Source organism: Camellia sinensis, chromosome 5 (genome assembly GCF_055761805.1).
Source record: "Camellia sinensis isolate YWXY chromosome 5, ASM5576180v1, whole genome shotgun sequence".
Classification (NCBI taxonomy): domain Eukaryota; kingdom Viridiplantae; phylum Streptophyta; class Magnoliopsida; order Ericales; family Theaceae; genus Camellia; species Camellia sinensis.
In genome coordinates, this window is record NC_138965.1 from 199,603,946 (window position 1) to 199,627,793 (window position 23,848).

Here is a 23,848-nt window from a genome sequence, read left to right on the forward strand (position 1 = left end):
AATAATTTTAATTTTAATTTTAATTTTAAATTTTAATTTTAACATAATAACAATAATAATAATTTTTATTTTTATTTTTATTTTTATTTTATTGTCCTGTGTATTTTAATTTTTTTAATTTTAATTTTAATTTTAATTTTAAATTTTAAAATAATAATAATAATAATTTTTATTTTTATTTTAATTTTATTGTCCTGTGTATTTTATTTTATTTTTTATTTCAATTATAAATTTTAATTTTAAAATAATAATAATACTAATAATTTTAATTTTTAGTTTTATTTTATTGTCCTGTGTATTTTAATTTTTTTTAATTTTAAATTTTAACTTTAAAATAATAATAATAATAATAATAATAATAATAATAATAATACTAATAATTTTTATTTTTATTTTTATTTTATTGTCCTGTGTATTTTAATTTTTTATTTTAAATTTTAAATTTAAATTTTAAAATAATAATACTAATAATTTTAATTTTTAGTTTTATTTTATTATCCTGTGTATTTTAATTTTTTTAATTTTAATTTTAATTTTAATTTTAATTTTAATTTTTTATTTTATTTTTCTTATTTGTTTGACCTTGGTTATTTTTTTTCGAAAAGACTTTTTTCTGTGGTTTTTAGTTTTTCACTCCTAGCCAGCTCCTTCCTCCACATCAGCGTTATTGTACTTTTTTTTTTTGTTTTGGATGAGGCGTATTAAATTGGAATTCTTTTTTTTTTAATTTATATTTTTGTCTTCTTTTTCTTTTTGTATACATTAATTTGTTTTTATTTTTTAAAAATGATTTTTCATGTGTTTTATTTATTTTAAATTACGTGGCAAATGCTAATTTTTGTTTTTATTTTTTTATTTTTTGGATGAGGCGTATTTTCTGGTCCTTTGTTTTTAATTTACGTTTTTGATAATTTATTTTTATTTGTATACATTAATTTATTTTTATTTTTCAAAAATAGTTCTTCATGTGTTTTATTTATTTTTAAATTACGTGGAAAATGCTAATTTCTGTTTTTATTTTTTCATTTTTTGGATGAGGCGTATTTTTTTGTTTTTTTTTTTAATTTACATTTTTGACTTAATTTATTTGTATTTGTATACATTAATTTGTTTTTATTTTTCAAAAATAGTTTTTCATGTGTTTTATTTATTTTTAAGGAAAATTTACCCATAAGTCCTAGTTTCTGAAAAGTTGAACCATTTAGTCCTAAAAGTTTTCTTATGCTCCATTTAGTCCCATTTGCACATCAATCTAATGTTTGAAACATTAATCTGATGTTCGAAATATAATGTTCAAAACATTAATCTGATGTTCGAAATCTAATGTTCGAAACATTAATCTGATATTTGAAATATTGTAATGGGACCTTTCAGTCTATAAGAAAACTTTTAGGACTAAACAGTGTATGGGTTGTTAATTTGAGATTTATTGGTGCATCCCCCTATTTTTAAATTACGTGAAAAATGCTAACTTCTATTTTTATTTTTTTATTTTTTAGATGAGGCGTATTTTTGTGGTTCTTTTTTTTTAATTTACGTTTTTGTCATTTTTATTTTTATTTGTATTTGTATACATTAATTTGTTTTTATTTTTGAAAATTGATTTTTCATGTGTTTTATTTATTTTTAAATTACATCGCAAATGCTAATTTCTGTTTTTAATTTTTTTTTTCAACTTTCTTTGTTTTTTTTGGGAAAAGATTTTTTTCTTTTTACTTTTTGTGTGCTGAGGCAATGCCCCTCTTTCATGTGGGGGTAGTTTCGTAAATTTACCTTAGCATTGTGAGTTGCAAAGCACCTGACAAGCTTTTGTCTTCATTTGATTAATTAAGCCTTTTTTATCCGGTAGTGACTAAAATAGCCCAACCTTCCTCTCCCAAACGGCACCTTAATGTGTGACTGCACTGCGTTTATATATTATGCATTACTCATAAATGATATGAGACTTCGCTTCAAAGCACCGTGACACTTTCCCACGAAAATGGGTTTTGTACCCATTGGCCATTGCAACGACAAAATTTTGTTGGCATATCAAAGATAGTAACATTTTAAGAATAAGAATTTGGACATACTAAACAACTCATGCAAAAACCAAGCTGGATCACAAGATTAAGCATAATATGATTTTTTTTTTTATAAATAAAAAAAATAAAATATCTTCTCATGTAATGATTGTCCAGCTGTCTACATCCTAAATCATATTATGCTAAAACATAAAATTCTTATTGGATTTGACACCATGTTGTGAGTCTCATCATGCTATGTCATCATGGTGTGACATTTAATAAGAAGTTTACCTCACCAAGGTGTGGTTTAGGGTGATTTAGAGTGTCTCCAAAGCATTCTTGTTTATTTTTTCTTTCATGGACTATTAGAAGTGAAAAAGGCTCACTTACATCCAATAATTATGAAAAAATTACTAATCATACAAAATTTTAGTATTAAAATTTGAGTAAAATTTACTTTTAACTCTTGTGATTTGAATCATTTACAAAATTAATTATACACATAATTAAAAATTAAATTAATTAGACACATATTATCATCCATTTAATTTTGTTAGAATGCGATAGCTTGGATGAATTTATAATGAAATTGAATATAGTGCTAAACAATCAAAATCACACAAGCTCTCTATCTATTATTAAAGATTGGATATGGATAAAATGCAAATGGCCTAAATCACAAGCGATAAAGTAAATTTTGCCTTTAAAATTTATATATATAAAATGATATGATAATAAAAAATTTAAAATTATATGAACCATAACGATGAACTTCTTATCCTTAAATAAATAAATATAGATAAGATATATCATTCTATATAAAAGTATTTATAAAATATTACCCTAATTATAAAAAAGAGAAGATGGGTACTATACCTAAACCAAAGGTCTTATGGATCACCATATAACTATGGCATTACTCAACAAACAAAGTACCAATGGCTTGCAACGACCAAACTGGTGTGGTCGATTTGGACAAAGGCTAAGAAAAGGGTATTGTGTGAAAAGAAATATCCAACATGAGAAGTACAACTGATTGATGACAAAAACTAGAAGAGGAAAGAGATAAAAAGAAGAACCACTTGAAACTTGTCCTAGTTAAACTTTTGTTGGTGTAAGGCTCAATGATTGAGCTCCAAAAGAGGACAAAAATGGGGTTCCAACCCTTGATGGATTCTAGCCAAAAAAAAAAAAAAGAAAGAAAAGCACATTGGTTTGCTATTGTTGTCTACTCATGCTAGAAAGTTTGACATGCATGATAACTTTTTACATTTTCAAGAGTTTTACTATTGAGTACTCATATAGAAGAATAATTCTTTGTAGCTCGAAATTTCTTTGATTCGGGTGATTTGACTGTCCAAAATGATATCGTTTTGGGCATTTTTTCCCCCTTATATTATGAAACAGAGAGAGAAGAGAAAGAGAAAGAGAGAGAAGAGAGAAAAGAGAGAGGAGAGAGAGGCATCACCGCCATCACCGGCGTCATTACCGACGCCATCATCAACAGACCTGTATATACACAGATAGATCTGTGTGTGTATACACAGATCTGTGTATCTCTCTTTCTCTGTGTGTGTATAGATCTATCTCTCTCTCTGTTCTGAGTTATTTAAAAAAAAAAAAAAAAAAAAAAGGATGTAGTGTTGTTTGTTGCTGATGATGCCAAAATCTCTTAATGATGATGTGGTGTTGTTTGTTATTGTTGTTGATGATGATGATGATATGCTCTCTTTCTCACGCAGCTCTCTCTTCTCTCCTCCTCCGCATCCTCTTCATTCTTTTTCTTCTTCTTCATCTGTAGAGAGAAAAGGAAAAAAAGAAAAAAAAAGAAGCCCAAAACGACGTCGTTTTAAACAGTCGAGCCACTCGGGCTAAAAGAAATTCGAGCTACAAAAATACAAGATTTTGGGTTATTCATGTGATTATAATTGTTTAAACAATCAAATTTAGGTTGATTTTTGATGAAAATGATTTGATAATTTCGGAATATTACCATAACATGTTTATATGGGCTCCACACTAATGAGGTCGAATAAAAAGAGTTGGAAGGGGCGACTCTAATTTGATAACCAATACACTTATTGATTTAGAAACACTATGTCAATATACCAAGTTCGTGCTCTGAGAACTTGAATATTCTTACTATAAACCCATAACATTATTGCTCAAAAATCATCCAAAATTTTTAGTCAATGATCAAGTTTATTCATACTATACACAGATAACAATTACTTTAAATATATACTCTTGCTAATACTATGGGCAATTTCCTTATTATTCTTTATGGACCATATCAAATTATCAATTGGAATCAAATGATGTCTTGACCACTTCAATTGCAACCAATTCGGTTTTGAAAAGACATGCTGGTATGATTATTATTTTGATCAAACTTAGGGACGTCATTTTAAACCCTCTTCTTTTTTTTCCCCTCTCCTTTAAGAATTTTATTTTTTTTCACAATTTTATTTTATTTTTTAATTAGGAAGATGGCACACAAAAAAAAAAATTAAAAAATTAAAAAATTTAAAAAAAATTCCAAAGCAATAGAGTGAGGAGGGCCTAATTATTGCATAACGCCTACTCGATCGATAGCATTTTAAGCAATGTTTTAACAATTAGATCGGAGCATACTAAAAAGGGACCAAGTTAAAGGTTATTAATTCAATTTTTTTTTTCCCTCTCCATTATGGGATAGTTAATTTAGAGAACATTTTTAAATTTTTTATGAATATTTGATTACATACAAATAAAAACTGAGTACAAATAACATCAAGTGTTCTAAACTCGTTAATGTTTTTTTTTTAATCTTTAAGCACAATAAACCAAATTAAAAAAAAAAAATATTACAATGGGAAAATTGAACATCTCGCTTTAAAAATGTGAATGGCAAGGCGGTGGGGTTGGGTTTGTGTATACCATCTCCTCTCCGTTTTTTATTAGGTTGGGGTGGGACTCAGAAAAATCGAAGAGGCGTAAGGGGTTAGGCATGGAGGGGTATTATCAAGATAATTTGACACCTAAGAGGGCAATGATACTTATGAAACAAAAGATTATTTTATATATGAAAAATAATGTTTGATGAGAAATAATAATTAAAACGATGTATGATAAAGAGATAAAATGTGAAAAATATAAAATAAGTACAATATTTTAGTGGTTCAATTTTATAAAAAAAAATTGATATATATATATATATGTATATATAAATATGTTACATGACTGTCAAAAAAAAAAAAAAAAAAAAGGATGGGAGAAGTAAAAACCGTCCCCTTTCTTGTTTCTTATTGATGATACAGATTGTTCCAGTGAATGGATCGGACTGGTCCAAGCTCCTCAAGCCCATGTCCAAATAATCAAGCCCACCGGATAACCTGCAAATAAGTTCAACGGGGAACTAGGTAGTCCCTCAGTGAACCCTTCGACGAGCAAGTTAGGAAGAGAAGTAGAGTGCAGAGGGAGAGATTAGAGATAGAAAAACTTAACATTCTTCTTGTCTTCAACGTTTGCTTATATCATTTGGTAATAATTTTGCTGTCCCTTCCGACCTGTCCTCCTCGCCGAAAGTCTATGCTGTAGCTTACCTTGTTCAGGGTAAGGGGGTCCTGTTTCGACAGAGAGGTGTTGTCGTAATAAATGCTGTGATGGGCTACATTAATGGTGATGTGCAGTGGCAATAACTTTGCAGATCTTTATCTGCTGATGTGACTCGTCCTTCACCTGCCATGTGTCTGAATGTCATTGACTCTTTATGCCATGTTGGACTCCAGCTGTCGTGGACCTCACCAGCTGGGTTATGTATTAGATTTTAAGTGATGAGCTTGGGTTATTCATGTCCTTTATGGACTTATACACGTCACTTATTAAGACGAGTAAAAATCATGTTGGATAGAATAGAAAACAAAGAGAATGGAACGGGATAAATTGTCATTGGTACTAAACTACACTAAAGCTCCGTTTGCCAAGAGCTAAACGGGGTTTTTTTGGCTATTTTAGCCACAAAAGACAAAATAGGCTATTTTAGCTACAAAAAACAAAATATCACATCCAACCCATAATCATTACATTCTTCTCTCACAAAAAAAGTCAAAAAAGTCAAAAAGCCAAAAAGCCCTTCTCAAACCAAACTTTTTATCTCAGGCTAAAATAGTCAAAAAAGTCAAAAAGCCAAAAAGTCAACCCACTTCCCAAACGGAGGCTAAAATGATTAAAGGAAAGAAAAAGAAAAAGAAACAAAAAAAGGAAAAAAAGTGGCAGAGTTGAAAAAGTTGTCCTGAGTAGCTAGTTGCATATATAATGTGAATGTTTAATTGTGATGAGTCATCAGAGTTGAATAATAGGAGTTTTTATACTAAAGTTTAGAATAAAAAAGTAAGAACAACAATGATATGAAATTGAAAATTTTATTTAGAAAAACATCTAGACAAAAAAAGTGTAATTAAGTAGTTGTTTGGGATATATGTTATATAAGTGTATTTTTTGATTAAAAATGTAGAGAAAAAAAAAATGTATGTTTGAAATATTTTTTTAAATTTTTACGAAAAGATGTGTAATAAATATTATTGTAAAATCAAAATGACTATTTCACCTTTTTGACTTTTAACTCTTTTAATTTTTAGATAGTTGAATTCAAAGGATAAAATAATAATTTTGTCCCAGTAGCTTCCCCCACAAGCTACCATTGAACAATATAAATTTTTTAATTTTTTTAATAACTTTTTGACTTTTTAAATTTTTTAGTTTATCCCAAACAATGTTTCAAGTGTTGTTTTTTATATTATAATTAAATATAAATGTACATTTTTTTTCAAAGTAAAATTTTTTGACAATTTTTCATGATTCTTTTTATCTTTTCTGTTAAATTTAAATATAAATAAATTTAAATTGTATATTAATACTTCTAAATAAAAATCAGACTAAAATTTCTAAATTTATAACATTTCAAGTAAGAAAGAGCCCATCATGTATGTATGTCTGGTCTGGCTTTGATTTTGCTTTATATTACTGGAGTGGCCTTAGAGGGGTTCTTGATTTGTCATGATTGTGGGGTTTTGATTAGCTGGGACTTTTACAAACACTTTTGAACTTGTCACTTTTTACACTACTTCTTTGACAATTGGCATTTATGGATGGATATCCCTAATCCCAAGCAATTATTGCATATTTCAATGGTCTGTTCAATGATTTTTTTTTTTTTTATTGTTTTTTATTTTTTTTCGTCTTTCTTTTGATTAAACCTATTCAATGGTTCTGAAGCATAGTCCATGGTGTCTTAAAAACGTATTTGTGAAAGTAATTATTTTAGTTAATTTTTTAATTTTTATAAAAAGATGTCGTAAAATAGAAAAAGTGATATGATTAAATATTTTTATTTTTTTGATTAATAGTCAAAAAGTTATCATTTCAAATTATGCCTAAAAATATTATGATTGATAAAAGAGGTAGAACTAAAGTTATAGGGGCAGAGTAACACTAAATATGGACACTTTCATACTATATGCACCTTTAGTTACACAATTTTATTTTTTTTTTAGTTATGACATTATTTTAAGATATTTGGTTATAATTTTTTTTTGTTTGGTCATGACTTCTTCTTTTTTTTAGTTATAATTCAGAAAGTATAGAGTTATGCAAAATTTTTTTTTTTTCCTGTTAGAGGTGAGCAGCTAAACCAAAAAATTTGCAATCCAAAACCTTTTCAATTCAATCCAGTAGGTTTGGTTTAATTTTTCTAATCCATGGTTCTAGATTGGTTAAATTAGTAATCCGTTGTTTACAGATTAGTTCCGGATTATGTTCCATGATTTTAGATTGAATCTGACCTGAACCGTTTACTATCTCACACTACCATTATACCATACCCCCTGCTCTAAATATGGAGGATATAGAAACAAATATGCACTACCAATATTCATTTTATTATTTAAATTAGATTAATGTATTATATTCTTTTTATTTTAAATTAACATTAATATTCTTTGCAGCTTTAATCAACATGAGCCTTCCTTGAAAATGATTTAGGCTGCTGTTGTTGTGCTGTGTTGCTTTTTGTTTTTGTTTTTGCCTTTTGTTTTTTATTTTATATATGAGAGTTTTATTTGCTAGAGGATGAACTTATTTTTATTTATTAAATGATGAATTTATATTTATTTGTTACATGTTAAATTAATTTTTTAGAATAATATTATATGATTTTTATTGAGTGAAACCGTGGTTTCAAATCAAATCAATATGTGTCTAAATAGTTTGGTATGGATTGGTTCTATGTTTTAAATGGTTTGGATTGGTTTTAATTTTTATGGAATTGTAATTTACAGATGAGTCCTGATTTTATTCTAAATCGGTCCAATTTGGACCATACTCACGTAATTATAAAGTGCATATGGTACATATCTTTTGAGGGGGGTGCATCATATTCTTTCAATATTTGTTTAGGCTATTTACTTAAGAGACATTTGTTCGTAAATTTCTCTTCATCTACTTATATTTTACTTAATCCAAATTGTTTTCTTATGTTCCAATAAGTTATATGAGTGACATAATTCTTAAAATATCTCAAATAATAATAGGATAAAACATGCATTAATATTCACATACTATCAAATTTATTTATCGACAATGCTACGTAGCTCAAATTTTGTGGCTCAAAAGTGGCTCAAATGGCCACAAAATTTGAGCTACGAGACATTTTCCTTTATTTAATATGAATGTTCACATCATCAAGTTACTAAGTGTTTAAAAAATATTTATAAAGGTAAAATTATTCATAAAATATCTTAAATATGATAATTAAGATTTAATTGATCAAATGTCCAAAATAATAGAACTTATTAAAATATAATCTTATGGACTAATTAAGATACAAGTATTTGAAAGAAGATATTCTAATTTCAACAAACTAATCAACTTAAAAAACACTTAAATTTATATATAATTCGAACAATTCAAGCCTATCTCGAGTCTGGTTCAGACAGATGATCTTAAATTACAAATCGAGTTTGGACGTATGTGAATAATTCAATTTCGACTTGGATAATATCTCAACTTGCCCAAATTCACTCAAATCACACTCTAATAATTAGTGAAATATATCACATAACATTGTATGCCATGCTCAATAATTTTTCTCAAACATCTCTTTTAATACGTTTTTCAATTTTTATGTCAGTAATGCTACATCTTTTAAATTTAGCATTCTTAAATCACTTCTAAGGATGTGATATTAAAGTTAAACACGACGTGATAAAATATTTAATAATTTAAAATTGGATACTTATTAAATAGATCATTAGAGTAATTTTTAAAAATAATAAATTTAATATCCGAAGCATTTTTCTTTTTATGTGGGGTGGAGGTTAGAGAAATTGAAGAAACTGATGTTGACAAGATATATCTTCCATACAAAACATTATATGAAAGATGACATAAAGTTGGTTTAAATGAATACGGACTACCTTCATGATGGAAATGGCATAATAACGCTTTCAACAATGAAAACCATCGACAAAATACTCAATTTTAGCAACCTACGTCAATAGCATTACGAAAAGTTAAATCAACACCATTTTTTTTTTTTTTTCTCTCACAAAACTGCATAAAAAAACAAAACAAAAATGTGTGGACTTAATTACCAAAACTCATTATGTGAAAACCATCATAATGTTTTTTAATCATTTTACAATTCCAAACAGCAGTTGCAAATTGATCATCACTTCACCAACTTTAGTGATCTCAATTATTTGTTACATATTTGTTGGAACTACTTTTAGGTTTTTAGAGAAAATCAAAATCAAAATTAAAATGTTAGGCATATATATTCGTCTTATAATTTATAAGGTAAAAATAATTTAATTAAGGTAAAAAAAATTGATTATTAAAAAGGTAAGAAAGAGATACATTTATGTTTTATTTTTTGTTTATTAGCTTCTAATTTGTAATATGTTGCACCAACCAATCGATTCATAAGATATCTATAAATTTGTATATTTTATTTCAATTCGCGATATATATTTCTTGCTTCTAAGATGATATTCCAACAACATGAAGGCCATGTTTGTTTGGGTAGACATGAGCTTGGAATTAGACTAATAGTCCAATAAAATTATTAATCCAATATTTGGTTAAACAATTGAAGTACAGACTAACAATTCATCTGGATATGATATCCCACATATGATGGACTATTCAATCCCACGAGGGGAGTGGGATATAAATTGGAGGAGTAAGCCAAAGTCTGGACTATTAGTTCTCCTTATAATCCTAACTCAATTCAAACATAAGATAGGATACACAATCTAAAGGATTCGTAATCCTAAGACTATTGGTCATGGGAATGTTAATCCAACCTAATTCAGTCCGTTCAAACAAACATGACCTAAAAGTTATATGATCATACAAACTAATCATTATTAAGATATTATTGTATAATTATATTAAGCTTGTAGTTAAATACAGATTCATACATACTCACGTGACACTTAAAATTGATAAGTTATTGCTTTGAAATCATACAATAATTTTTCACATTTTAGCTCTCCAATGCACATTTTGTCCCAATCTCCAACATCAATAGGACAGAACTCCCCCTACAGTAGAACACATGGGGATCAAGAAGGGTGATGTGATGATGGGTGAAGTGTAAGAGACATATAGAAACATAAAAATAGTGGCGATTAGCTTATTTTTGGGGAGACAACCAAAGGAAAAAAATAGGTAAAGTTAAAAGAAAGGAAGAGAAACATTTTCTAAAAGTAAAACAAAGTTGAAAAAAGAAAACTATTTTAGTATGTGTAGATAAATTAAAATAAAGTAAATACCACCACCATAGATTAAAATATTCAATTTGAGCTTTGCAAGTCACTAGCACATTGGCATACTTGTCACCACCATAGATTAAAACATTCAATTTGAGCTTTGCAAGTCACTAGCACATTGGCACACTTGTCATCATCTCATTGGTACAGATGTTTGGTTGAGTATATATAATTCTCAACCTTATTTGAGCCTCTAAAATTATTATGATTTTCAACAATTCTATATATACAAAATGAACCATATAATTCATCAATATATATGTGCACAACAATTCTAAAATTATGTTCCGCAACTGTTAAAAAATCATATTTTTTCTTAATTTGTTTATATAGGGTGAATTTTTTAAAATTTGTGTTAATTTTTTTTAATAAAAAATTTCAGATTCTTAGTAGGATCTAAAAGTAATTTGAAAAAAAAAATTTGCTAAAAAATCAATTGATAAAATTCAACCTAAATATACAAAATCAACTTACATAATTGATTCGGATCAAAGGTATTGACTGATGTATTGATGAATAACGGTATTAAAAGTTCAAAATCTCAATAATAATAACTTATACAATATGCAATAAATGTATAGTTTATATTTTATATAACATATATATAATGAGAATTTTATTATACACACTTCATACTCTATATACCTTTAGTTACGTCAATTTCTTCTTTAGCTATGATAAATTTTCTTTGAGATTATTTTGAGATTTTAGTAATTTTTTTTTTTGTATTTGGTTATGATTTTTTTTTTAAGTTATGATTGTGTATGAAGTTATATTATTTTTTTTCTATAATTACAAAGTACATATTATATATACATTTGAGGGTGTTTACCATACTCTTTCCCTATATACGGTTATTTTAAAAAGTAGGTTAAAAACTGATTTTTTTATTTTATTTTTATTTTTTTCTAAAAAAATATGTAAAAAAATTAAGAAAGATATGATTAAAAAAATCAATAAACTAATTTTTAACCCCACTCCCAAAATAATCATTATTGTTACGTGTGTAATTTTTTACTCATATCATATGGTGACTCTTTGAGTAGCAGAGAGAATCTACGAAAAAGAGAGATTTTTCTTTTCTATTTTCATTTTTCCTTTCTAGCTCTGGAAAAAAAGAGAGAAGATAGAGATGGGTATTCTCTATTTTCATTTTCTTTCTCTATCTTGTTTTATCAGCGCGTTTACTTTGTGGAGAGAGTGAGAGAGAGTTTTCCCTGTGTGTTTCGTCACGATCATTGGATGCACGTGGAAGCACCAGAAGGTAAATAAATTCTTCTCTTCATCTTCGGCAATTGATTTTTTTATAATCAGTAAAATGGATTAGACTTAGATTTATATGTATGTATCTGTATAAATGTTTATCTATATATATATATATATATATTTAATATATGATCTTTGTTAAAACCCATCTTCCACATTCCTCATTTTCTTCATTCTTTGCCACCCATCTCTCTTCTTCTTCCTTGTAAGAGTTTCTTTCTCTCTTTCTTGTTCTTCAGGAATTTTAGATTTCTTTTTATGTTTCTATTCTTTGATTTCTTACTTTATTGATTAAATGGGTTTTTGAATTGAGAATGTTTTATGATCTGGGGTTTGTCTACAATTCAGCATATTTAACAATTTGTTTGATTTGTTGTTTGGATTTTTTGCTTCGATCTTTAGTTAATTATTGTCATTCCCTTTAGTTGGATTACCTTATTATTAATCTGAATTGGGGTTAATACATTGAATTTTTTTTCTTCTTCTTGAATCGTGAACTGTAATTGTGAAACATTGCTCTATGTAGGTTAATTTGTGTAAACCTCTGTATTGTGAATGATTGATATTTTGAACTTACTTCTAATTGAGTTTAATGCTCAAGAAATACCAGATTGCCTTGTTCTGCCTTTTCATTTATTTATTTTTGAGAATGATATTCAATGGTTTTCTGTTTCTTTTAATTATCGAAAAAAGAATAAAAACTGCAGTTACAATTGCATTTGGTGTTGTACTTCTATCAACCAATTCTTGATCATCTTCTTGTTTTTATTTATTTTTCATGATAGTGTTGTCTTATAAATCAGCCTTGCAAGAAGCATGGCTTTTTCTGGGGCTCGTAAAGATAGAGGGGAGTTGAGGATTCATGAGAGTTTGGATGAGCTTAGGACAGATTTGGCAGACTATATTGCGGAATTGTCGGAGGTGTCAGTGAAGGAGAGGGGTGTTTTTGCCATTGCTTTGTCGGGCGGTTCTCTCATTGGCTTGATGGGGTATTAATACTTTTGTTCCCCATTTTGTTTGGTTTTTCTTTTCTGCAGTCTTATGAGTTTGGTTTGTATATATGGTTGGGAGCAGAAAACTATGTGAAGCTCCTTATAACAAGACTGTTGATTGGGCGAAGTGGTACATATTTTGGGCAGACGAGCGTGTTGTGGCTAAAAATCATGCTGATAGCAATTATAAGCTGGCCAAGGATGGCCTTCTATTAAAGGTATTTTTAGTCTCAATATATCCTCATTAGCTCAATTTATTTTTCTTTATGACTGAATGAGCAATCTTAAGGTATTATTATTATTTTATTTTATTTTTTTAAAGATGGCCTTGGGCTGTGATTGAATGAAAGCCACCCATGAATTGTTTTTGTCTGATTCAATTTCTTATGTTTGCTTACGTATATAGCTAGTCCCAGTATTTGTTTAGTACCACTGTGCAAATGAAGTTCTTTCTTTTGATCTGGTGATTTTTTTTTTGGTATTTGTTACGATTTCACATCGGTCAACAAAAGCCTTGGTTGTGTGCATATAAGCCTCTTCAAGACCCTCTCCCTGCAAGTCAGTTTTCAATGGTGAGTTGTTCCCAAGTGGTTTGTATCATTTGGTATCAGAGTCAGCCACCACGTCAAGTATGAGATCGGATGCACCTATGCAGCATCTTGGGTGTCCTCCCCTTGCAAGATGGTTTTCAAGGGTGAGTTCTACCCAAGTAATTTGTGTCAGTACCTGATTTGGTGGTTTGTCAAAAATGCAGTATGAATCTGTATGTTCCCCTTAAGTCGAAGGGCTGTAAGTTCTTATTATTCTAGATAACTAACTCTTTGGTCCACAAAGTAGATACTGGGGAGATTCTTCACTGTTGCAGCATTTACCGAGCCCTCAATTCCAGGTTGCATATCATAGTAGGACAGTTTCTAGAGTATACATCACCATAGTTTTTCTAGTGAACTCATTTAACTAACTACCCTATTGTGCTTCAACCTTGATTGGGAACCTTACTGTTGTGAATTTGGGGGTACTTATTGATTATATCTTGTCAGTGCCCTCAATTTCGGGGGCCAGAATGGGGAAGGCCTTTTTTGGCAAGTTTCTATTATGTAGAAAGTATGTGCTCCATTCTAATGATATCAGTTTCAGGCCTATCTTTTATATAGTTCTGCTATAGTTTGATGTGGATATTCAGTTTGATAAATTTGTCTACTAGTAAATATTGTTATTGTTGTTGTTGTTTTGTATTAAAATTACTTAGATTAACATTAGCTTTGAGGATGAACCATCAATAGAGCATTTTTTATTGTTGTTCATTGGACAGTTACACTTGAATCGCCCTGGCAAGCAAACAGCTTAGGCCTTTGGCTGATAGTCATTCCTTCTTCATGTTCCCCTTTTTCAAAAGCAAAAAGTGCTTCTTGAGTTACGTAGTAGCTAGGAAACCTAGTTTGATTGGGGAAGCAAATACTTTTCCTCTTTTATTTTTATATGTTTTTTTTTTGGTTGTTGTTGTTGTTGTTGTTAATCCTGGATGAAGTTTCAAGAAAATTTGGCTGTACCTTTTTGAGATGTACTTGAAACTATGGGGAATCTTCTTGTAAACTTTTTTAAAATGTTGGGGATATATCTAAAAATGCTCAATGGTGAACAAGAGAGAGATGAAAGATTGTTAAAGTAAAACCTTAGGTGTGGATACAACCCCTTGTTATGCAGTCAGTAGGACATAGTTTTTAATTTGTTAATTTGTTGCTGAATTGTTTCCTTTTCATGAAAAAAGTAACATTTTGTCTTGAGAAGGAAGACAATAATTGAATTTGGCTTTTTTTTTTTTTGTTTTGTTATTGAATTCTTGTTATAGTTTGCTATGGTACACTACTTGTACGATCCAACTACTTAACTACTTTTTTTAATCCTTTCTTGTTTCTGTCATTAGTATGACACAATTTTCTGTTGACTTCTTTAGATATCTGGAGGGCCTATTTTAAAAAATGTATAGAACTTTTACCTTTCCGTCATCTTCTTCACTTGTTTAGTTTTTGCAAGGGCTTTTTGCAAAATTCAACTGTAAATTTCCACAAATATTTCAAGGTTTGTTTGAATAATCAATATCTCATGAAGTATAAAAGTCATGTGTAACTTTATCTGACTTCACTGAATTGCGTATGTTGAAAGCACTGAAATTGGTATAGTTCGACAGTAAAGTTTCCAATGTCAGTTTGTAGATTGGTTTCATTTTTATTTGTTGGGTACTAAACCTCGATTGATTTCAAATTGTGATCCTTGCTAACCATCTGCTTAGAGGCCTACCTAAAGTTAAACCTTCATTCTTTAGAAACCTTTGGCTTTCTTATGAGTTTACATGGACTCTTCTATTCTCTTGAAGTACGTCCACTAGATATGACAAGGGTAAGTGGGATATGCGTCTGAAACCCGTATCTAATTAAACACTTAGATTGCAAATTCTTTTATGATGTTTGAAGAAAAAACTCACATTTGCTAGTAAAGAAATTTTTTTAACCTCTCAATGAAAGATATAAATTTAATGTTTTTCCTAAATTCCTATTAAATTTCAAGTACATTTATACATAATTTATATCATTTTATCCAAGAAAAATATATAATATGCAATATATAAGTGCCCATGGCGCATTTTTGGACCCATATCCAACTTTTGGATACATATCCCAATATTCTAACATTTAGGTTTATGAAGGTCTGACAATTGGACATACACCCGCACTAGGGAAGAGGGGCGGGAAGGGGTCTGGAGACACAAACGATCTATACAGAGGGGAGCTTTTGGCCATGCTCATAAATTAACTATGCTAAGAACCTAATTACTGGCTGTGGAGTTTGATCTCACGTTCGTCATATTACTATCTACAGACTTCAACAACTTTGCTAATTGGCATATTTAGCATTTATATTCTTTGCCTCAGCCCATATTCTCCTCGGCCTTATTCCATTTCATTACCACTGAAAGAGTAATGGATGCTCAAGCTAGCCTAGAGGAAGGGTTAATAAGCTCAAAGTTGATAAAACCAACCAATTAAAGTTTCATCTGGAGTTTTTTCGCATAAATCCATTTTTGATTCCATCATTGAAGAGTCTAATGTACCACTTTTTGATCTCACAAGATGATTTGGAATGCAAATGTGCCACTTAAAGTTTTTGTTTGGTGAATGGGGTTTGTAAGAAACTTGATACTAATAACATGGTTCAGATAAATTCTACATGACGACAAATTTTATGTTTCAGCTCTAGCTATCTATGGAAATCTCTCTATACGGATGTCTCTATATCTCAATTGAAATTTCTGCAGATAAAGCAATCATCAATTGGCCCATACCTCTCATGTCATGGTTCTGTGTGCCAAGAGTATGGAGGTCTGTACCCTGTCCAACCTCCCCTACTAAAATTACACAGCTCAGACTTCTCTGCCCTTCCATTTTAGAATGAGACAAACCAGTGTTGAGTGGAGGAGTTCCATCTTGTATTGCCCATGTGTCTTCATTTGATGCAATGTGCCTGTACGCTTTGTAAGACTTTATCACATGCCTTGTATATTCATTGGATAGAGATTTGGGAAGAAAAAGAAAAAAGGTGAGGGAGATGTGAATGAAATATAAGCTAATTTTTTTTTTCATTTCTCTTTTCAAATCCATACCCAAATTTGTGATCCAAACGCAGCCTTAGTGAATACCTCAGGAGACTCGGAGAATCATCATCTGAAAAGTTGCCTTTTAAAATAAAAGACTAATCAGCACAGCATCGTAGACCATTCTGACATTTCTGACAGTCAGTTCAAGCGGCTTTACAGGTGAAGAAAAAGCTTTGTTCTCCACCCAAGCTCCTTTAGGGCATACTTAAGGGCGAGCAATACTGTTTTTGACTTCTGTTCAACTATACTTCACTCTGCTCGAATGCCTTCGAGCAGGTTTAAGAGTGAGCATCATTTGAACTTTGCTCGAGTGCATTTCTGGCCCTGTTAAGGGCAGGGCCAGTGCTACTGGAATTTTCTTTCTTTTTTCCAAGTGCCAATTCCACTTGAGTGCCTAAGGGCGAGTTTTTGAGCAGGCATTATTGCACTCCGCCCATGCGCCTATGAGAGAGTTTCCCTTTCCTTTTTGGTTTATCAGCTTCTTGGGCTGAGTGACAATTCAAACGATGCACAAGAATCAAGTAAAGAGTTTGATGCACTGTCTGTAACACATAACCATGATTGGTGAAACATGGAACACAAAAACACAAAAATACACAAGAAAGATACATCTCATGCACACATAAAGAATACAAGGTTTGCGTGATTCACCCCAAACTAGGGTTACGTTCACGACTGCTGTGGTTTTTACTGTGATCAGAAAAGTTGCAAGAGGTTACAAGAGATAGCCGCCTCCCCTCAACCATAAATACCAGTTGGATCTGCAGTCGAGTGGTTAGTATCAAGTCAGGATCCACACTACCCCAACATGCACAATCTAGGTTTCTAGTAAGTATTTTTTTTTTTGGATTAAATTAGTCTCTACTTGCCTATAATAAATTATTGCATTTCTAATTTGTGAAGTATAAGTAAATGTTGCACTTGGAACTTGTTGAGTAACAAACAGAAGTGGCAGTTGTGCAAAATCCTACTGCTTGATTTGAGACATAAAAGGGAGGAATTGCTCCAAAATGTGTTTTTCCTGTGTGAAATTGTGAGATTGTGCATCTTTTGAGTAATCCTGCTATTCTTGATTTTTGAGATGTTCAGCCTGGTTAGTCATGCACTCCATTCAGATATAGGCGATGGGAATTGTGGAAAGCTATGCACTTATTTTAGTGTAGGCAAAGAGCTGACATTTAAGGATTAATTTAGGGCATTAATTGTGTAATTTTCTTACTCTTATGCCTAATTGACAGGCTGTGTTTTTTTCCCCATGTTTATTTATATTTTGTGTTTATTTATAAATAGTAGGCTTGATGTACTGGTTGCCAGACTTAGCTTAGTATACTCTCTCTCTCTCTCTCTCTCTCTTTCACACACACACACACACACACACACACACACACACACGCACAGACAAAACCCTACTAAAGAAATACTCACCTTTCGTCAGTGAAACAAAGTTCTAAGAACTTTAAATTTCTCTCTATGGTTAAGATACTATATGAAATGTGTTTAATGTTCGAAGACTGAGGGAGGTGTATATGTATTTCTTGACCAAGTATATATACCTTCCTTTTTCTAGGATTACAAAAACCTCTTAATTTCTTTGACCAAGTGGTGGATGAAGTATGGAATTGAGAAAATCCTATCCTCAACTGAGTCTCGTCTTTCTAATTTTTCATCTTTTATGAATTATATTTCTGATTAAAAATTCACTAATCAAAAGAAAATAATAGTTAGTATCTACTTCTTTTTTTTTAAATTTATATCATTGCTTTATCTCTCGACAATGTGGTTGTGATATTATGCATTTGTAATTTTCAGGTTCCCATTGTCCCAAGCCATGTACACTCCATCAATGACTCAGTTTCAGCAGAGCAAGCTGCAGATGACTACGAATTTGTCATCAGACAGCTTGTGAAAACCCGTGTCATCAGTGTATCCGAGATCAGCGACTGCCCCAAGTTCGACCTCATCCTTCTCGGAATGGGCCCGGATGGACATGTTGCCTCATTATTTCCTAATCACTCCGTGCTCAATGAGAAAGACCAATGGGTAACTTTCATCACTGATTCACCCAAGCCCCCACCCGAGAGAATCACTTTCACCATCCCTGTCATCAACTCGGCGTCCAATGTGGCTGTGGTTGTGACAGGTAGCAGCAAAGCGGAGGCTGTACACTTGGCAATTGACGACGTGGGGCCTGACTACCTGTCATTGCCTTCGAGGATGGTTCAGCCAACCAAGGGGAAGTTGGTATGGATTTTGGACATGGCGGCTGCCTCAAAACTCGACGGTGCTCAATTTTCCGACTAGGGCCGAGCTCTTCTTGCCAAAGCGCTTATGTTTGTTGTATGTAGCTGAGGGATCGTACATTTGTCGAAACACCCTCTTCCATTAGTTCTTTTCCTTTTCAAAGTTGGGTTAATCTCTCTCTCTCTCTCTCTCTCTACTTTTTTGGGCTTTTTTCCCTCTCTTTTGTGGGGGTTGTTGGGGAAAGTGTGACTATGCTTTCTTGTAAGAAGAGGTTGAGAAGTTTGGGGCTTTTAAATACTAAGTCCTCTTCTGTTTTTCAGTTCCACATTGATATGAATCTGATCTCATCAATCTGTGGGAAAACAAGCCCTTCTTTTTGTCCATGATGGTGAAATGTAAATAATGGCATTTTGGGTACTACAAAATGCATTCACCAACTTCTCTCTACACCTGCGTGAAGCACAATTTTTGATTTATAAGGTTGTTTGGTATAACTTATATGGTATAACTTATATGGGTTGTTCCTTTTTCTTTTTTCGTTTTAAATGTGTGCAAGACTGTTTAATATAGTTTTTGCCTTACAATGTATTAGACAAATAGTTTAAATAAATTAGAAAAAAAAAAGTGAATATTAGAAAGGTGAGAGAGGGTTGTTTTTGTCTTCTATTTTTTTATTATTAGCTTTTAATTTGCAAAAAAAAAAAAAAAATTATACCGAAGTGACCCATATGGGGAAATTGGGAAAGGTGAGTGAGAAAAGAAATTCAGTTGGTGTTTTCAGCAGTACCCTGGCATTTTCCCCCCTCGTAGATGTTCTATTAAATTGTCATAAAATTTAGGTTATCTTGAAGTTGTGGTTTCTTAGTTCATCTTTTCTTTTCAAAAGAAAAAAGATAACCAAGTTCTTTCCTTGCTTTCTTTTTTTGTTGGTGGTTGTTTTATTTTTTTTCTTTGCTATTGTATTTTATTTTATCTTAAAGGGAGAGAATGATGCGTAAGCATAACAATTTTGTAATTAAAAATTATCTTAATATTTTTTTTTTTTTTTGAAAATGATATATATCTAAGCTCAATCATGTGATTTTGTATTTAATTTCTCAAATTTTTTTTTTTTAGTTCACAAATCGTTACTATATTCCAAAACTGAAAAGAAATAAAATAAAACTGAAAAGAAATAAAATAATAGATTGATAGTCTTGACAACTTGGTTTTGGCCCCATTCTAGGACCAATAATTACATGTCCTTTTTTCAAAGACAATTGCTACCACCGTAGAGAACATGACATCACTTCACAAAAATCAAAATTTAGCTGCTTTACCTACTCTATTTTTTATGTTAAAAAAAAACTACTCTATTTTAAACCCTAAATACATAACTTCGAATGAAGTTACCATTGAAACTTGCTATTGATAAAACTGAAAGCTATTAATAAGAAAGTAAAAGTTAAAAGTATTAATTTTTTAACTTCTTCAAGTAAAATTTGCTTCATAAGCTATAAAATATAAGTTGCACGTAGAAGATATACCAAACACTTTAACACAATTTCTCAAAAAAAAAGATTGTAAGTAGTACATAAACTGTACTAAAAACACTCAATATATATATATATATACACTATTTTACATTGCTTGGCCATACCCATATGAACACAGTTTTTTTTTTTTTTCTTCAAAGAATCAAGAGTTGGGAAGATGGGGAGAAAGAACTTGGACATTACGCCAGATAAGGGAGTGTCTCATACACCCAACACTTGGTCTTAAGCACACCAGTTCAAAGAAGAGAAAAACTGAAAAGAATACTCAGTTTTGCATCACAGGTGATGTTCCAGGTGTTTCTGAAATGTGCATGACAGAATTATGAGCTATAACAACCAACTCAGTCACGTATGTCTACAGCCTCATGTGTCTTGGGTTGATCTTAAAAAATAACAATAAACTAAGAAACCCAAGAAAAATTACTATATCCTCTATTCAAAGGACGGAAATTAATCTGGATATAATGCTAATAAATAAATAATACAATAAGAATAATATTTATTAACATCATTGCATATGCTGACTAAATATTAATTCTCTCTAATTTCAAATTGTATTATGCAATGACTACGATGGATGCAGGCAAAATAGAAATGGAAAATCTTTGTGACTTAAACCTGAAAACTTGCCATTCTCATTCTATGGTAGTAGATAATACCCACACATTTCAAAATTGGTGTTCTCTAAGTTACATCAATAACCTCATGGTTAAAAAAAAAAAAAATAAAAAAAAAAACCTAAAATCAGTTCACTTTACAGGGATTGGGATAATTGTGGCTCATCAAAGGCAAAAAACACCACAATCCTTATTAATTGGAGAACCGAGTTTGATCAACTCACAGGCTCAGGCTGCAGTGTGCGGTATTCCCTCTCAGTAATTGATCTTATGCCATTTGGATCGGGCTCAACATTTTCTTCCATACCTTCTTTGGGAGGGAAGCCAACTGTCCGTGCCAACCGCCATTGATCAATCACTCCACAGTTAACGGCATACTTGACTGACTGTTCCAAGTATCCTTTGTCGGTGATAAGATGTGGCTGAACCGTCAACATTCTCATGAGAGCTGCAAAGATGTTGCAAAGAAAATTAGAAAATTAAGGTTGCATCTCAGAAGGAGAACAAGGGTTGTTATGTTTTTCCAGAGAAAATGTTGGTGCAGGGATGATCCAAAGAAAGAAAGATGTTTCCATGACTGGTCATAATATGACGCGCGTTGCACGTCGTAGAAGGGTTTTTATGGCGTGCATTGCGCGCCGTAGAAACCTTTTTTTGTTGTAGTGTATGTTCCAAATGCAAGACATTTTGAACTTACTTCCCAAATTCAAATCGTTTTGAAAAGTCGTGTTTTGAGTTCTGGTTTGAAATCTTGTTTTGAAAACACGATTTCAAAATTTTTTACAATAAGTTGATTAAATCAGTAGATCACAATTCGAAAACATGACTCTGAGTTTGAAGTCGTGTTTTCATGTTATCAAAACACGAGTTCTCAAAACAATAAAGAAAGATAGATTTGAAAAGAAAGTTCAAAACTACTTCAGAGTTTTGGAAATGGCATGAGTTTAGTAAAAATACTCCTGCTATTGGTTATATTGTTTCTGGTCAATGGGCTAAACTGTTTGGTGTAATTAGGGTGGTGCAAAGAAGGTGACCATTTCTGCCCCAAGTAAGGATGCCCCTATGTTTGTTGTGGGTGTTAATGAGAAGGAATACAAGCTCGATCTTGACATCGTCTCCAATGCTAGCTGCACTACAAACTGTCTTGCTCCCCTCGCCAAGGTTACACTGACACCAATTTAGAATCGGCTAGAATTGTTGGCTTAGTTAAAATTGGTACATTGCTTTGCTTAAAATTTTCTATTTCAACAATTTTTCCAGGTTATTCATGATAGGTTTGGCATTGTTGAGGGTCTTATGACTACTGTTCACTCCATCACTGGTGAGTGCTTACATGGTTAGGTTGTTGCTTCGGGATATGATTTGTGATATCTTTTTCAATTTTCTCTCTTGTAAATCGTCACCCAGCCACTCAGAAGACTGTTGATGGGCCATCAAGCAAGGATTGGAGGGGTGAAAGAGCTACTTCCTTCAATATCATTCCAAGCAGCACTGGTGCTGCAAAGGTAGTCAGCAAATTATGTAAATGACGCTGTCCTTATGTGTGAAAATTGTTGCCTGTATTTGATTTGATATCAATATCATTTGAGATGCGGAGTGTCAATGTGGTACTGTATTTTGTTCTGTTTTGTTCACTCCCCATGGGTATTTACTTCATATTCTTATGGTGTTGAGCTTTTTGATTAATTTGCATGTGTGTTTGCTTTCTTCTACTCTAACATGCAGTCGGAAAAGTTCTGCCAGCACCGAATGGCAAGTTGACTGGAATGGCTTTTCGAGTTCCGACAGTGGATGTTTCAGTTGTGGATCTCACAGTGAGGCTTGAGAAAGGAGCTTCTTACCAGCAAATCAAAGATGCGATCAAGTGAGTGTTTATAGTATTCCTTCAAACTAGCTGCATTGTTTTATGTATTAGACAATCAAACTGAGATGCCTAGTAGATTTGTTTGATTGTATTTATTTGTCAGAACAAGAACACTTTAGTATGAAGTTTCTTTAACTGCCAGTTCTCGTTCAGTGGTTGGATTTTACTTCTGTTTTTTTCTGATCTTTGATTCCGTTTCTTGGTTAATTTCAGGGAGGAGTCAGGGGGCAAACTCAAGGGGATTATGGGGTACACTAAAGATGACGTTGTCTCAACAGACTTTGTGGGTGACAGCAGGTAGATTGTCCTACTGTTCTTTCCTTCCTAATGTTCTGGCTGATTAGGTTTGTGGGCAACACTCAGTATTGTTATTGAATTTGTGTGTTTTATGTTGGTCATGCATCTTTGATGCCAAGGCTGGGATTGCTTTGAATGAACATTTCGTGAAACTTATTGCTTGGTATGACAATGAATGGGGTTACAGGTAATTTCAGTACTCCATTTTACTCGCGTCGCTTGCACGCAACGTTGCGTCGTCCCTTGACACAATCTTCTATGCTTTTGCAGTTCACGTGTGGTTGTCTTGATTGTGCACATGGCTTCTGTTCAAGCTTGATGCTAATCTCATGAGATGATAGAGGGTGACTTTGTTTTACTTGTGTCTTACTGGTTAGTGTTTTAGGTCCCCTGAGGTTTTGGTTTGGAATAAACTGCGCAAGAGTCTTGTGTAGTCTTGTTTTGGATGTTTACTTATGGAGTCTTTGTGTTATCTTTGTTTCCATTGTGTTCATAGGAAAAATAATCGAAAATTCTGTAATATATGAAAAGTTGGTATAATATATTTGAGGAGTTTTTATTATAA

The 23,848-nt window shown here is 31.5% G+C and overlaps 2 protein-coding genes across 5 annotated transcripts; both read left to right on the forward strand.

The window, feature by feature from the left end:
* Positions 1 to 11,654: 11,654 nt before the first annotated feature.
* On the forward strand, positions 11,655 to 19,468 carry PGL1 (6-phosphogluconolactonase 1). 4 transcript variants are annotated; one of them, XM_082871119.1, is made up of 4 exons: positions 11,799 to 12,083; positions 12,871 to 13,074; positions 13,160 to 13,295; positions 18,539 to 19,468. In XM_082871119.1, exons 2-4 carry the CDS (start codon positions 12,902 to 12,904, stop codon positions 19,028 to 19,030), a joined length of 801 nt encoding a protein of 266 aa, XP_082727245.1. In that variant the 5' UTR covers positions 11,799 to 12,083; positions 12,871 to 12,901; the 3' UTR covers positions 19,031 to 19,468. The 4 variants fall into 4 exon arrangements, with proteins under 4 accessions (XP_082727247.1, XP_082727245.1, XP_082727246.1 ...); XM_082871120.1 differs by having other exon boundaries at positions 12,082 to 12,290; XM_082871121.1 differs by lacking the exon at positions 12,871 to 13,074 and having other exon boundaries at positions 11,655 to 12,083; positions 13,123 to 13,295.
* Positions 19,469 to 22,139: 2,671 nt separating this feature from the next.
* LOC114276390 (glyceraldehyde-3-phosphate dehydrogenase, cytosolic) lies at positions 22,140 to 23,848 on the forward strand. Its single transcript, XM_082871129.1, has 6 exons — positions 22,140 to 22,283; positions 22,383 to 22,443; positions 22,530 to 22,643; positions 22,848 to 22,986; positions 23,200 to 23,470; positions 23,554 to 23,848. Exons 1-5 carry the CDS (start codon positions 22,185 to 22,187, stop codon positions 23,285 to 23,287), a joined length of 501 nt encoding a protein of 166 aa, XP_082727255.1. The 5' UTR covers positions 22,140 to 22,184; the 3' UTR covers positions 23,288 to 23,470; positions 23,554 to 23,848.

Coding starts and splice junctions, on each gene's coding strand:
- LOC114276390 (XM_082871129.1), top strand. CDS start 22,185: ATGTTTGTTGTGGGTGTTAATGAGAAGGAATACAAGCTCGATCTTGAC. Junction 22,444..22,529: donor TACTGTTCACTCCATCACTG/GTGAGTGCTTAC, acceptor ATCGTCACCCAG/CCACTCAGAAGACTGTTGAT. Junction 22,644..22,847: donor AAAGGTAGTCAGCAAATTAT/GTAAATGACGCT, acceptor TCTAACATGCAG/TCGGAAAAGTTCTGCCAGCA.
- PGL1 (XM_082871119.1), top strand. CDS start 12,902: ATGGCTTTTTCTGGGGCTCGTAAAGATAGAGGGGAGTTGAGGATTCAT. Junction 13,075..13,159: donor TCTCTCATTGGCTTGATGGG/GTATTAATACTT, acceptor GGTTGGGAGCAG/AAAACTATGTGAAGCTCCTT. Junction 13,296..18,538: donor AGGATGGCCTTCTATTAAAG/GTATTTTTAGTC, acceptor TGTAATTTTCAG/GTTCCCATTGTCCCAAGCCA.